This window comes from Cherax quadricarinatus, chromosome 42, assembly GCF_038502225.1.
Source record: "Cherax quadricarinatus isolate ZL_2023a chromosome 42, ASM3850222v1, whole genome shotgun sequence".
Classification (NCBI taxonomy): domain Eukaryota; kingdom Metazoa; phylum Arthropoda; class Malacostraca; order Decapoda; family Parastacidae; genus Cherax; species Cherax quadricarinatus.
Window position 1 is genome coordinate 18,571,057 of NC_091333.1, and position 14,349 is coordinate 18,585,405.

Sequence of the window (14,349 nt, forward strand, 5' to 3'; positions counted from 1 at the left end):
ACATCATCGTAAGCTCCTCTCTTCTATGTATGGGTTATTTGTGTATCGTTCCAGTCACGGTATTGTGCCTTTTTTGTTATTTATTGAATGTCATACTCACAGTATTGTTCTGCTCTATTATGCAACATTTTTCTTTATTATCAAATGATTTATATAGTATGTGTAAATAAGCTCTCTTATAAAGCTCCTCTGTATAGTATAATTTTTAAAAAATGTGATTTATGAGGTACAATACATACATCCAGACTTGAATAGCATGTGGAAAGGTCTTCATAGTACATATTATTCAATTTTGGATACACTTCTTCATTTGGATTTGAAATACAGTGAACCCTCAAATTTCATCATCCCTTTTCTGTTTGTAATGTTACAAATAATGCGATTTCTAATAAGCATAGAGATCTCCAGTGAATACTAGAAAGGATTGCCCTTCTAGCATCCAGCCTGTTACTGGGTTTTTGTAACAAGTAGTCAGTATCCTGGTCCAATTATCCATTAGAATTTATTAAGATTCCATAGTGCTTCAGGATTACAACTGGTAGGCTACTAACTAAAGAAATTAAAATTTAATAAGTTTATTAATAACAAAGTCTAGGCATATAAGATCAAAGTAAATTAAATTAATCAATTGAATATAATATAGGATACAAGTTCCTACACTTCTCTCGTGTACAGTAGTATTGTGCTGAAGGCACATATCACATTTTTATGGTTTTTAAGTACCATCTGGTACATTGTTAGCATTTAATAACATAATACAAATATATACAAGTAAGTTTGTGTGTAAGTGCTCTAAGTAGTTCGCTATGTCTCAAGACTCGACTAGACTTAACCAGTGACTGACTAAAAGTCCTCACATAAATTATCTTCTTGACCAACCTGGCAATCAGAACAGCTTGCTTCAACTATAAAACGACTGATAAGCCAAACAGCAATATAACAAGCAAGAGCGACACAGAATCAGGAACAAGGAGATAATATAACGACACTAAGTAGGGATCATCTGCAGATCCTCCACAAAAGGCACAAAACTCCCATACTACTGAATCTAAGTTCAGCATTAGAAAATCCCCGACTGTGACAGTACACAGATACCAGTACAAATTAGGTCAGAAGCTACAGCTCAGGACCTGAGTTTCTCAGAGTGTCTATAAGACACCCAACCTCAGTACAACATCGAAAATCACTAAGTCTAGGCTATGTTCTGTGAACAGAGTTACACAGAACCAACAACAAGAAAGTGACAGAGACGATCTTCCAACAAGGACCCACAAGGGAGAGCAGGTGAGGGATATCTTGTTAGAAGAATGTCAAACAGACAAGAGTCTAGCGCAGGCCAGCTAGACTACTCCAGGCAAGGTGTGATAACCCCCTCCCGATCACGTGACTCTCCGTGGACTGCTGCTGCCCAGCAACACAGAGAAGCTGGCAGCGTAACGAGCGAAACGCTTGTTAGACAAGGCCGTCAGCTATTTAACACTCGAACTATGACCACTGAATAATATATAAATGTTACATCCTACCTAATAATATAACTAAGTCAAATAATAATGTAAAGCAATATATTTACGATTTAGCTAATATCGCAAATACATATAAGCAATATAAAATTATTTGAACAGGTAATATACATTATATACATTGTGACCCTTTCAGGGGTCACAATAGTAAAACTATAGTTATTCTCTGTAAAATGTATTTTTTGTTAATATTACCCACAAGAAAAAATTCAATTAATCCATTCCAGACATCCAAAAATACAGTGGACCCTCGCCTAACGATATTAATCCGTTCCTGAGAACTCAACGTTAGACGAAATTATCGTTAGGCGAATTAATTTTCCCCATAAGAAATAATGGAAATAAAATTAATCCGTTCCTGACACCCCAAAGTATGAAAACAAAAATTTTTTACCACATGAAATATTAGTTTTAATACACACAAACTGAAGAAGATATGCACAGTTACATGATACTTACCTTTATTGAAGATCTGGTGATGATGGATGGGATGGGAGGAGGGGAGAGTGTGGATGGTCTTAGTGTTTAGAAGGGGAATCCCCTTCCATTAGGACTTGAGGTAGCAAGTCCTTTTCTGGGGTTACTTCCCTTCTTCTTTTAATGCCACTAGGGCCAGCTTGAGAGTCACTGGACTTCTGTCGCACAACATATCTGTCCATAGAGGCCTGTACTTCTCGTTCCTGTATGACTTTCCTAAAGTGTTTCACAATATTGTCAGTGTAATAGTCACCAGCACAGCTTGCAATAGCTGTGTCAGGGTGATTTTCATCAAAAAAGGTTTGCACTTTAAGCCACATTGCACACATTTCCTTAATCTTTGAAGTAGGCAACTTCTTCAATTTCTCTCTCCCCTCCTCCGAAGCAGTTTCCTTAGGTTTGGCCTCTTGCTGTTGAAGATGATCTAGCAGCTCATCAGTGGTTAGTGCTTCATTGTCCTCCTCCACCAACTCTTCCACATCCTCCCCACTAACCTCCAACCACAAGGACTTCCCCAATGCCACAATGGATTCTTCAGCTGGCATATGCTTCTCAGGGTTAGCCTCAAATCCTTCAAAATCCCTTTTGTCTACACATTCTGGCCACAGTTTCTTCCTAGCAGAGTTCAAGGTCCTCTTAGTCACTCCCTCCCAAGCCTTACCTATAATAAGGTTTACACAATTGAGGATATTAAAGTGATCTCTCCAAAACTCTCTTAGAGTCAATTGAGTTTCTGAGATCACTACAAAGCACCTTTCAAACAGAGCTTTTGTGTACAGTTTTTTGAAGTTTGCATTGACCTGCTGGTCCATGGGCTGCAGGAGAGGAGTGATATTAGGAGGCAAAAACTTGATCTTAATGAAGCTCATGTCTGCAGAAAGTTGCTCTGCCACGTCTGAAGGATGACAAGGAGCATTGTCTAATACCAGGAGGCACTTAAGGTCCAATTTATTTTCCAGGAGGTAATTTTTCACAGTGGGGGCAAATGCATGGTGTAACCAGTCATAAAAAACGTCCCTAGTGACCCATGCCTTACTGTTTGCCCTCCACAGCACACACAAATTAGCCTTGAGGATATTCTTTTGCCTGAACGCTCTGGGAGTTTCAGAGTGATACACCAATAAAGGCTTCACTTTGCAATCACCACTAGCATTGGCACACATCAACAGAGTAAGCCTGTCTTTCATAGGCTTATGTCCTGGGAGTACCTTTTCCTCCTCAGTAATGTAGGTCCTGCTTGGCATTTTCTTCCAAAACAGGCCTGTTTCATCACAATTAAACACTTGTTCAGGTTTCAATCCTTCAGCCTTTATGTACTCCTTGAATTCATGCACATATTTTTCAGCTGCTTTGTGGTCTGAACTAGCAGCCTCACCATGCCTTATCACACTATGTATGCCACTACGATTCTTAAATCTCTCAAACCAACCTTTGCTGGCCTTAAATTCACTCACATCACCACTAGTTGCAGGCATTTTTCTAATTAAATCCTCATGCAACTTCCTAGCCTTTTCACATACGATCGCTTGAGAGATGCTATCTCCTGCTATCTGTTTTTCATTTATCCACACCAATAACAGTCTCTCAACATCTATCACTTGCAATCTGTTTCGAAAACAAACTTGCACCTTTTGCAAGAACAGCTTCCTTGATTGCTGTTTTCTTGGCCACAATAGTAGCGATGGTTGATTGGAGTTTACTATACAACCTGGCCAGCTCGGAGACACGCACTCCACTTTCATACTTAGCAATGATCTCTTTCTTCATATCCATAGTAATTCTCACCCTTATTCCTGTAGGGTTGGCACTAGAAGCTTCTTGGGGCCCATGGTCACTTACTTTGCAGGTGAAATCACTAAAAACGCTGTGATAATACGAAATGTTCCGATTGTATGCTTGGATGTGACCGCGGAGGCTGGCTTGTAAACACCGCCACCCACGGAACAAGTGAGGCTGGCTCAGGCCACATGTGGACGCGTCTCGGTCGAATCACGTTGAGCGAGTTTTTTAGCACTAGGCGAGGCAGAATTTTTGCATTAAAATGTATCGCTAGGCGGATTTAAAGTTATGCGATGCCATCGTTAGGCGAGGGTCCACTGTATTAACAAAAAATACATTTTATAGAGAATAACTATAGTTTTACATTCATAAAAGGGATGATGAAATTCGTAGGTTCACTGTAATTGCACTGCATAAAAGCTTTATAAGAGGGCTCACTATATATATATACAGAGAACTTAAGAAATACATGAATTCATCATTAATTCCTAATTTTGCTGAACAGCATAAAAGTTTTTATGATACTTTTGAAATTCAAATCTATTCATGCTAGATTACAGAAAATTTACCAGTTACTTGATAATTCAACTTTTAATATAATAGAGTATGGCATAAATTGTAATTTCTTTATTGTAATATCCATTGAGACATAACAAAGGTAAGAACACACTTTGTTGTTTACTCTGTGGTCCCTAATTGTTGCGCTTACCTGTCTGGATGTAGTGCACCTGAGTCCTGCTAGACGAAGAGCAACTCACTTCAGCATCTGTCAAGCCATAGGAAAATGGAAGCCTTTAGAATACGCTTAAATGAAGATTAAAGTGTTATCCATACCAATGTAACTGGCTTGATAGATCACAGTTGTGTATAATAAACCCATAAAGAAAACCATGCATCATGACCCATTAAATCATTTTAAGTAGCTGATTAACATTTTGCAGTAGTATTAGTGCATTATATTGTACTGCTTTTTTCTTTAATATTTTGGTATAGTTTACAAAAGGGAAATTCCTATTGCTTACTGTTATCATTTATTTGTTGTTCAATTTGTTTTCATTTAAACTCTTGGCAGAAAACCAAAGGTGGCCAAGTTACAAGGAATGCTCTTGTTTTTTAAATCAATAAGTTTGCAAATACATCCTTTGACTTGTAAATTTACCCAACATTCCAATGAAAAATGTAGTTTGTCAGTCATTTGTGATTATACACTGACTTTCCATTTTAGTGGTTGTATGAGGCTGTCATTTGTAAGAATAAACTTATGGCTCAAAGGATGTCAGTATTTTCACATGGATTAGGTTATTTATTTGCTGACATTAAGTAAAGATATGCTTATTTTCAGTATACATTTTTTAGAGACAAAAACAAGATCATAAAATCAATATGATGCTGTGAGTGTGAGCTGCCATCACAGGCTTCATTCTCATGCTGCATAAGATTTAATTAATCTTTTAATAACACTGCTGTTTATCGTTTTAAATTTTCATTTCTTGTAAATCTTTAGAGATATTAATAGGATGGCAGCTGGCAGGCAGCATAGATCAGCATGGTTGCATGAGTAGAAATGTAATGCTTGTGATGGATGTATTGTTACAGAACCACCTCTCCTTCATGGATTATAGAAATCCTGTTAGTCCTCAGCTCAGTCCAAGAAGCTCACCTGGACCTTGTCATACTCTTCATGTAAGTAGAATACCAGTTATATTATTGAGCTCTTTCAGTTAAGAGATGTATAAATCACATTGTTATATAGGAATGGATTAATAGTACAGCAGGCCTTTTGACCCATACTTGGCAGGTTCATTGATTTTGTCTACATTGTTATATAAGAGTGAAGTAGAGGTTGACCATCACTAATCCGGCATCATCGGGACCTGTAGGGTGACAGATTAATGATTTTGCCAGATTACAGAGTGGTTAGGTTAGAATACACTTAACGCTGATATTTATGCAGCGGCGATTTCACTCACGTTATGCCATATTTTTTGGCCCATTCCATTGTTCCAGTCTACTGAACTCATAGCTATTTCGCTAGTACAGTAGGGCCCCACTTATACGGCGGGTTAGGTTTCAGGCTGTCGCCGGAAAGCAGTCATCGCCGGAAGGCAGAACGCCATTTTTTCCATTTATAAATGCATATAAATGCCAGACAACAAGTTTACACTAAATTATATTAAGTTAGTAATAGAACCAGGCATTAAAAACACACTAAGTAAAATACATTCACAGTAAATTCATTACTTATCTTAAAGTATTTGTAATCTTAATGTAGGGAGAGAGGTGAGTAGTACTTACTTGTAGGAAGTCAGGTGCAGGTACCCAGGCATAGGTAGCACTGGCTCCCCGTCTCATACTTAATATACGATATTTAAAACATCCCAGAGAGGTAAAATACACATACAGTGCACTCATTATTTACCTTAAAATATGTGTAGTCTTAATATAGGAAGAGAGGTGAGTAGTATTTATTTGTAGGAAGTCAGTGTAGGTAGCCGGTAGGTGTAGCCCACCTGGGCTACACCTACCGGCTACCTACACTGTGGCCCAGAGCCATATTATTAACATCAACATGCCTTGTTCACTGAATTTAATCATTTCTAACAACTACCTTTAGATGCCATCATAAATGAAGGTAGAAGTAATGAATAATTCATGCCGAAAATTGTAAACAAAAGCGGAGTGAGGGAGTGGCTGGGCCAAATGCGGATTCATACACGTTTTCTCTGATGGCTGAGCAGAGAAAACGTAATGTTGTCCCTCCACCCGGCTACCACACAGGTCCACAAGTATTATTATCAGAGCACACATAAAATATGCAATAAATGCCAGACAACAAGTTTACACTAACTTATATTAAGTTAGCAGTAGAAATAGGCATTAACCCTTTCAGGGTCCGTCCCGTAGATCTATGGCTGGTCAGTGAGTGTCCAAACCGTAGATCTACGCCAAAATTCTAGCGCCGTCAAATTTAGCGTGAAAGCGCTCATAGGCCTACATATGAGAGAATGGGTCCGCGCCGTGGGTGTGCGCCATAAACAAAAAATCTAGGCGCCTGCATAGCATTGTGGGAACGCCGGCTCAGTCACCCTTGTTCACCATGCCTCGTCGCAAGTCAGCTCTCACTCCCCGGAAAATTGGGACTCTCCTCTTCCTGTCTGATAGTTCTGACACTGATGGAAGTGGAAATGAAGACGAATTCTACGGCTTTGATAAGTTAGTGACCGAAAATAATGACCAGGATATCGATAATAGTGCAGAAAACCCCGACGATCCTCGACCTTCTACCTCTGGTGTGGGCACTCGTGACTCACGGTCGGGTGTTCCTAAACGTAAGAGAAAACTAATATTTTCCCGTGGCCTGGCCTCTGACTTCAGTAATGACGATGATTCTGACGTGGATTGTGATTTTATTGCGCTCGACGATCATTCGAGTAGTGATAGTGAGGAAACATATTCACCAGTGAAGCGTCGGTATGTTCGCCGCCACATGCGCTCGGGTAGTGTACCCTATGCTGTGCCCAGGGGACGGAGTACATCCCGGAGTACATCCCGGAGTACATCCCGTGGCCCTACACCCGTTTTAGGTAGTGATAGTGAGGATGATGTGGCTACACTTGGCATGGATGGGGCACAGGCATCAGTGGATGGTGTTAGTGGGGCTGGTGGTGGTAGTGGCACCGCCATGCGTGACTCGCTGTGCCACGCGGGGACCCACGCTGCTGACTCGTCAGTTCAAGGACAAAGCGGAGCGTCACCCACCAGCCCGCCACAACCACCCGTACAACCAGCCTATGATGTCCAGTATCCACCAGCAAACCGTATCTGGGATTGGCAGCAAAATCCCAATTTTGTTCCCAGCCCTCACCACTTTGATGACTCTCAAAGTGGAATTCTACCTACCTGTCCCCTTGGAACCACGGCCAATGAACTGGAATTCTTTGAATTATTCTTTGACCAGCCATTGATGGAAATTATTGTCAGGGAAAGTAATAAGTATTTTCAGTACACCATGGCAAATACGATCTTATCACCACAGTCAAGACTACACAGGTGGAAAGAGACGACTGTTGCAGAAATGTATTTGCTTTTTGCAACAATAATGCTTATGCCTCACGTCTATAAGCATAATATAAAAGCATACTGGTCCACAGATCGGCTAATTTGTACCCCATCCTTCAGTGAAATAATACCAGTGAACAGGTTTATCTTACTGTTATGTATGTTGCACTTCTCTGACAAAACCAGGCCTGACAGAAGTGACAGGTTATACAAGATTAGAAATGTTTTCATGTATCTCAAACAAAAGTTCAGGATATACTTTTATCCATTCAAGAATCTTGTAATTGACGAGTCTTTGATTTTGTTCAAAGGTAGACTGTCATTCAAGCAGTATATACCGAGCAAGAGGAACTGCTTTGGTATAAAATTGTTTGTACTCTGTGATTGTGACAGTGGCCTGGTGTTGGATATTGTTGTATACACGGGTAGTAAAACATTGAAAGATACCAAGATGTTATTGGGTATATCAGGTGACGTAGTGAGAAACATGATGGCACCTTATCTTGGTAAGGGCCATACATTATATACCGATAACTGGTACACAAGCCCATTACTCAGTGATTTCATGCGAGTGAACAAGACAGATGTGTGTGGCACAGTGCGTTCTAATCGTAAACATATGCCCAGGCTCAACGCAGGTGTTCGTGGTGATGACGTGCAGGTGTTTACTGCCAATGACATCATGGCATTACGGTGGCATGACAAACGAGATGTCACATTGTTGACAACCATTCACCGTAATGAAATGCAAGACAGTGGCAAAGTTGATCGAGTGACTAATGAACGTATTCGAAAACCAGTGACAGTGATTGATTATACACAAAACATGCGCTTGGTTGACAAGTGTGACATGCAGATTGGTTTTGTTGACTGTGTTCGTAAGAGTTACAAGTGGTACATGAAACTTTTCTTCCATCTCATGGACATTTCAATGCTGAATGCATATAATATGTACCAAATAAAGACTGGTAACAGACCACCGTATGGTGAATTTTGTTTGTCTGTTGTCAGACAACTCATAATGAAGTACCAGGTAACAACACCTGCAATACAACATGGTCCTCGAATTCATCACAATATACCCAAGCGTTTGAGGAGAGAAGGTGATCATTTCATAATACAGCTTCCTTCAACTCAAAAGAAATTTGCTCAGAAGAGATGCATTGTCTGTGCACAAACAAAACGACGGCAACAAAGACGCAAAGACACTCGGTTTATGTGTGAGGAATGTAAGGTGCCTCTGTGCATGGTGCCTTGTTTCAAGGAGTTCCACAAGCTCCAGCAGTTCTAAAACCATGTCCAGTGATTGTAAATATGTAAATATATGATAGAACATTAGTATTATACAATATTTGTGCATGTTTATTGTAATAAATAACAGTGGTAAACAATAATATGATAATAACTTTAGTGCGGTTATTGTGTTCAATACAGTGAGTATATATATATCAATTATATACAGTATTGGTCTCTCAGGCCCCAAATGTTAGTAGGAATAGAAAAAAATTGGAAAAGAAAAGAAAAAACAACTAAAACAACAAAATAATATAATACGCGTATGTGGAATTCGTCGATGTTGCCGCCACCACATCATTTTCTACAAACTTCTTGGCACTGTATCTCGGTAAGTACTGATCAGATTCTAATTTTTTTTGTTTTATTACCTTCACAAAAATATGCTCTTTAATTCTGTAAGAAAAAATAATTTTTTTTTTCTTCAAAATTTCTTGGACACTGGTGCGTGACTTCAGATTTTGGCCTTGGACCCTGAAAGGGTTAATCGAAAATCATGGTCTCAGTTTTTTTTTTCTCATTATACACAGTGTGCTGCAGGATTTGTTTTATGTAGTGCACACATACCACATAGATGTATTCTCTCATATCTACTCCCAAATGTACCACTCACAGTTTATCAGAGTGAGCTGAGCTCATGGCGTAGATCTACGGTTTGGACCCTGAACGTAAAGCCGTAGATCTACGGGACAGATCCTGAAAGGGTTAAGTATAATTATCAGAGTGCATATAAAATATGCAGTAACTTTAAAACACTTGAAATTTTGGAAAGTTTCCTGACATAATAGATAAGGTCACGGAAAATGTAAACAAACCGGGTGGGGGGCGCCGTATTTGGAAGACCGCTTGCCGTATAGCAAATTTTGGTCATAATTTGACATTGCCATATTAGCGGAACGGCGTAAAGCGGGGCCTTACTGTATTCGTTCTATTCTGTCAATTGAGTACAAGAAACTGCCTGTTTACCTATTTAAAGTACCCAATAAAATGGTCAGAAATGTGCAATTTGGTCAATTTTACACAAATTTCAAGAGATTCCAGTTTCAAAATAGGGTCCAGAATAAACAATGCAGATATTCCTGGCACTAAAATAATATTTTCTTTGTTTATTAGTCACGTCTCCAGGCCCCTCTTATATTACTCTTGCTTTCCATTTTTAATTTTATTCATACAAACAATAGAAAATTTATTGTTATGCAGACTACTGCATTATTGTAATACAGTGGACCCTCGAATTTCGTAATTAATCCGTTCCAGAGAGTCTGACAAAAGGCAAAATTTACGAATGGAGACACCATTTTCCCCATAAGAAATAATGTAAATCCAATTAATCCGTTTCAGACACCCAAAAGTATTAACAAAATATACATTTTTTAATGATAAAATACAGATTTACATACAGAAAACAATAATAAATAAATATAAAGCACTAATGAAATGGATAAATGAACATTTAAATCACTATTACATATGTATCTTTATTGAAGACTTGTTGGGAAAGGGAGAGTGTTTGGAGACATGACAAAATACAAGTCCTCCATCACAAATCCAGCATCATTGGGACCTGTAGTGTGCCGGATTACTGAGTTTGCCGAATTACAGAGTAGTTAGGCTAGAATACACTTAATAAAATTAACCAACTTGACTTACACAGTTCATTGAACATCGGCAAAAATCAAACATTTCCACTACTTTGAGCTCAATTTCAAGGTACTTTTCGTCATTAAAGCAATCAAAATCATGTCTATTTTTGTAATATATCTTCCATTCTATCAAATGAGTCCAAAAAATGAGAATACAACCATAAAAACCATACGAAAATATACTGCAAAGAGGCGGCTAATGGCTGAGAAGTGAACTCCCTTATTTATCGTCCGTCTTTTTTATTTTTGTTGTATGTTAAGAAGCATCTTTCCATCATACATTGCCCAAGTTTCAATGAGATAGCCCAACAAACAACCGAGAAAAAAAAGTATTTACCAAAAATCATATATGGCAATCCCAAGCCAGGTACAGGAAATAAGTTACTTTGTCTGACTTTTCTGGGTTATCCTAGGTGCTCTATACATACACTGTTTTGTATGATAATCTATGTAACTGTATTTGTGTATACATGAATAAACTTATTTACTTCTAGTCTGTCAACTGAGTACAAGAAACTGCCAATTCACTTATTTCAACTACCCAATAAAGTGGTCAGAAATTGGCAATTTGGCCAATATCACACAAATTTCAACAGATGCCAATTTCAAAATAGGATCCAGAATAAACAATGCAGACATTCCTGGCACTAAAATAACATTTTCTCTTTTCATAAGTCACAGCTACAGGCCCCTCTTTTATTACTCTTGCTTACCATTTGAAATTTTTATTCACAAAAAAAAAAATAGAAGATTTACTGTTATGCAGACTACTGCATTATTGTAATAATTGTATAAATAATGTCAAACCATTCTTGACTCCGTACTGGAATTTGGACTGGCAGGCAGACAGGTATTGGACGGTGACGTCATTTGTTTCCTCTTGAGCTTCGCTGAAGAATAGAACATTTTCGCTACTGTGAGCGCAATTTCAAGGTACTTTTCGTCATGAAAGCAATCAGAATCATATCTATTTCTGTAATATATCTTTCATTCTATCAAATGAGACCGAAAAAATGAGAATATAACCATAACAAACATACAAAACTATACCGCTAAGCGGCTGCTAATGGCTGAGAAGTGAACTCCACTATTTATGATGTGATTTCTTTCATTTTTGGTGTACGTGAAGAAGTATCTTTCCATCATACATTTCCCAAGTTTGAATAAGATAACCCAACAAACAACTGAGAAAATAATAATAATAATATCTTTATTTACTACACGTACATGTACAAGGTATACAGGCCTAGCTGACATCAGTGACATACTACTGTATAGAAAGACACTTGTTATGCTGAGTATTTCAAGAAAATTAGGTCAGAGCCCCAGGATAACACCCACACTAGTCGGCTAACACCCAGGTACCTATTTACTGATGGGTAAACATAGACAACAGGTGTAAAGAAACACACCTAATGTTGCTACCCTGGCTGGGAATCGAATATTTACCAAAAATCATATATGGCTAACCCAAGCCAGGTACTAAAAATAAGCCACGTTGACTATAGAGAAAATAACTTTTTTGTTTCATGTTTATGATGGAGTATGAGTGTATATCACAGTTAGTCCTGTGCTATACTCCATTTTCTCTAATATAAGCCCCCAAGACAAGGATAGGAGAATGGTATTTGTATACCATATCCTCTTCATAACTCTGTCGAACTGCTCGATGTAATGTCAAATATTATTCATTTTGGAGTATTTAACATGTTTTATGTTATTTATATTGTTTATTATGTCATATTAGATCAGTTGTGATAGGCAAATAAGCTGTAGTGTTGATATTAGCATAATAATAAAGCATATTCTCCTGCTTCATGAGACTTGAGCTCATGGCAACCGACAGTGGCTTCAAAGCCACCTTATCTTTAATGGATAATGTACTGTGTAGGTGCTTTACATAATGAGAAGCATTTCTTTTATTCATTGGAACCATGGCTAGGGCTAAAAGTAAGCAGGTTAAAACAATAAATGGAGAAAAAGAAATTGGAATGACTTACGCAGCAAGTAGTGCCACCAAACAGTACCAGCAGGTTGGTGTGGCGACCCTGGAAATTTGAAATTATGCTAGCCAAAATTAGTGCCGAATAACTGAAGGAACCGAATAACTGATTGCCGGGTTTGTGATGGCAGACCTGTACTCAAATATGACGAGCTAATGTCAACTCTACGGCAAATTAATCTATCACAATTCATCTAATATGACATAATAAACAATATTAATAACATTGAAACACGATATATACTCTAGAATGAATAAAATACATGTATGTCATTACATATGTCACAAGTATGGTGGTGTGGTGGTGTTGGGTTTATAAGGGCCACTGAGAGCATAAGCCGTATATATATTAGTTGTAGGGTGTCGGCAGTAGAGGCCACTACCACTATTCATACAAGCAATGTACGTAATTTATAAATAAGAAATATTTACACTTACCTTGGAGGAGATGCTGGCAGAGGGTGGCATATGTTGTCAGTGCCCTATATACCTCAAACAACAATGGAGGAGTTAAGTTTCATGTCTTCATTTTTCTGTCGCTTGATCGCTTAACTTACTTGCTACACTGTTAATGCTCCACTTCATTGCTGGCTGGCGCTATAGCTTTTATCGACTTCTACTGCTTTAATACTGTACATATCGTAGAATCACTGAAGAAGGCACATTCTCCCCTCTCTCTTCCTCCTCCACTTTGGTACTTTACTAAGAGTTCTTTCTCGAATTCTATCGTGTTTCTCACCTTTACCATAGGGCTGGCACTAAAAGCTTTCTTTGGGCCCATGGTGGCTTATTTAGCAGTTGCAGGCAGTTGCAGATGGTGGAGGTCACTCTCGGACGCATTCTGTACGACCAACAAATCGCGAGGCAAATGACAAACTGCGAGGCTATATTTTGACAAAAAAAAGTTATGAAAGGTGAAATTTACAAAGCGTGAGGCTTATGAAACTCGAGAGTCCACTGTAATTGTATAAATAATGCCAACCCATTTGTGACCACATATTAGACTGGCCAGTTGGACACATATTCAAAGTTTATTCTCTATAAAGATTACAATGTTGAATTTACAGAATTTGGTTGTTGTGTGGTTTACATGTAGTTAAATAATGATTACAGAGTGTACCACTAGAACGCCTAGCATGGCTAGGCATTTCGGGCAGACTTAGTTTATTTTTTTTATTTATTTTATTTATTATCACACTGGCCGATTCCCACCAAGGCAGGGTGGCCCGAAAAAGCAAAACTTTCACCATCACTCACTCCATCACTGTCTTGCCAGAAGGGTGCTTTACACTACAGTTTTTAAACTGCAACATTAACACCCCTCCTTCAGAGTGCAGGCACTGTACTTCCCATCTCCAGGACTCAAGTCCGGCCTGCCAGTTTCCCTGAATCCCTTCATAAATGTTACTTTGCTCACACTCCAACAGCACATCAAGTATTAAAAACCATTTGTCTCCATTCACTCCTATCAAACACGCTCATGCATGCCTGCTGGAAGTCCAAGCCCCTCGCACACAAAACCTCCTTTACCCCCTCCCTCCAACCTTTCCTAGGCCGACCCCTACCCCGCCTTCCT

General features: G+C 38.7%; 1 protein-coding gene across 5 annotated transcripts in view; it reads left to right on the forward strand.

Annotated features, from left to right (window-relative positions):
* The window catches only part of LOC128695665 (CREB-regulated transcription coactivator 1), a 276,224-nt gene that overhangs the window by 237,073 nt on the left and 24,802 nt on the right, over positions 1-14,349 (forward strand). For 3 of the 5 annotated variants that reach the window (XM_070093387.1, XM_070093386.1, XM_070093388.1), the window contains one exon: positions 5,373-5,459. The exons of the other annotated variants lie outside the window; for them this stretch is intronic. In XM_070093387.1, the coding sequence (XP_069949488.1) occupies positions 5,373-5,459 (87 nt within the window). The remainder of the gene's footprint in view (positions 1-5,372; positions 5,460-14,349) is intronic. 5 annotated transcript variants of the gene reach the window in all.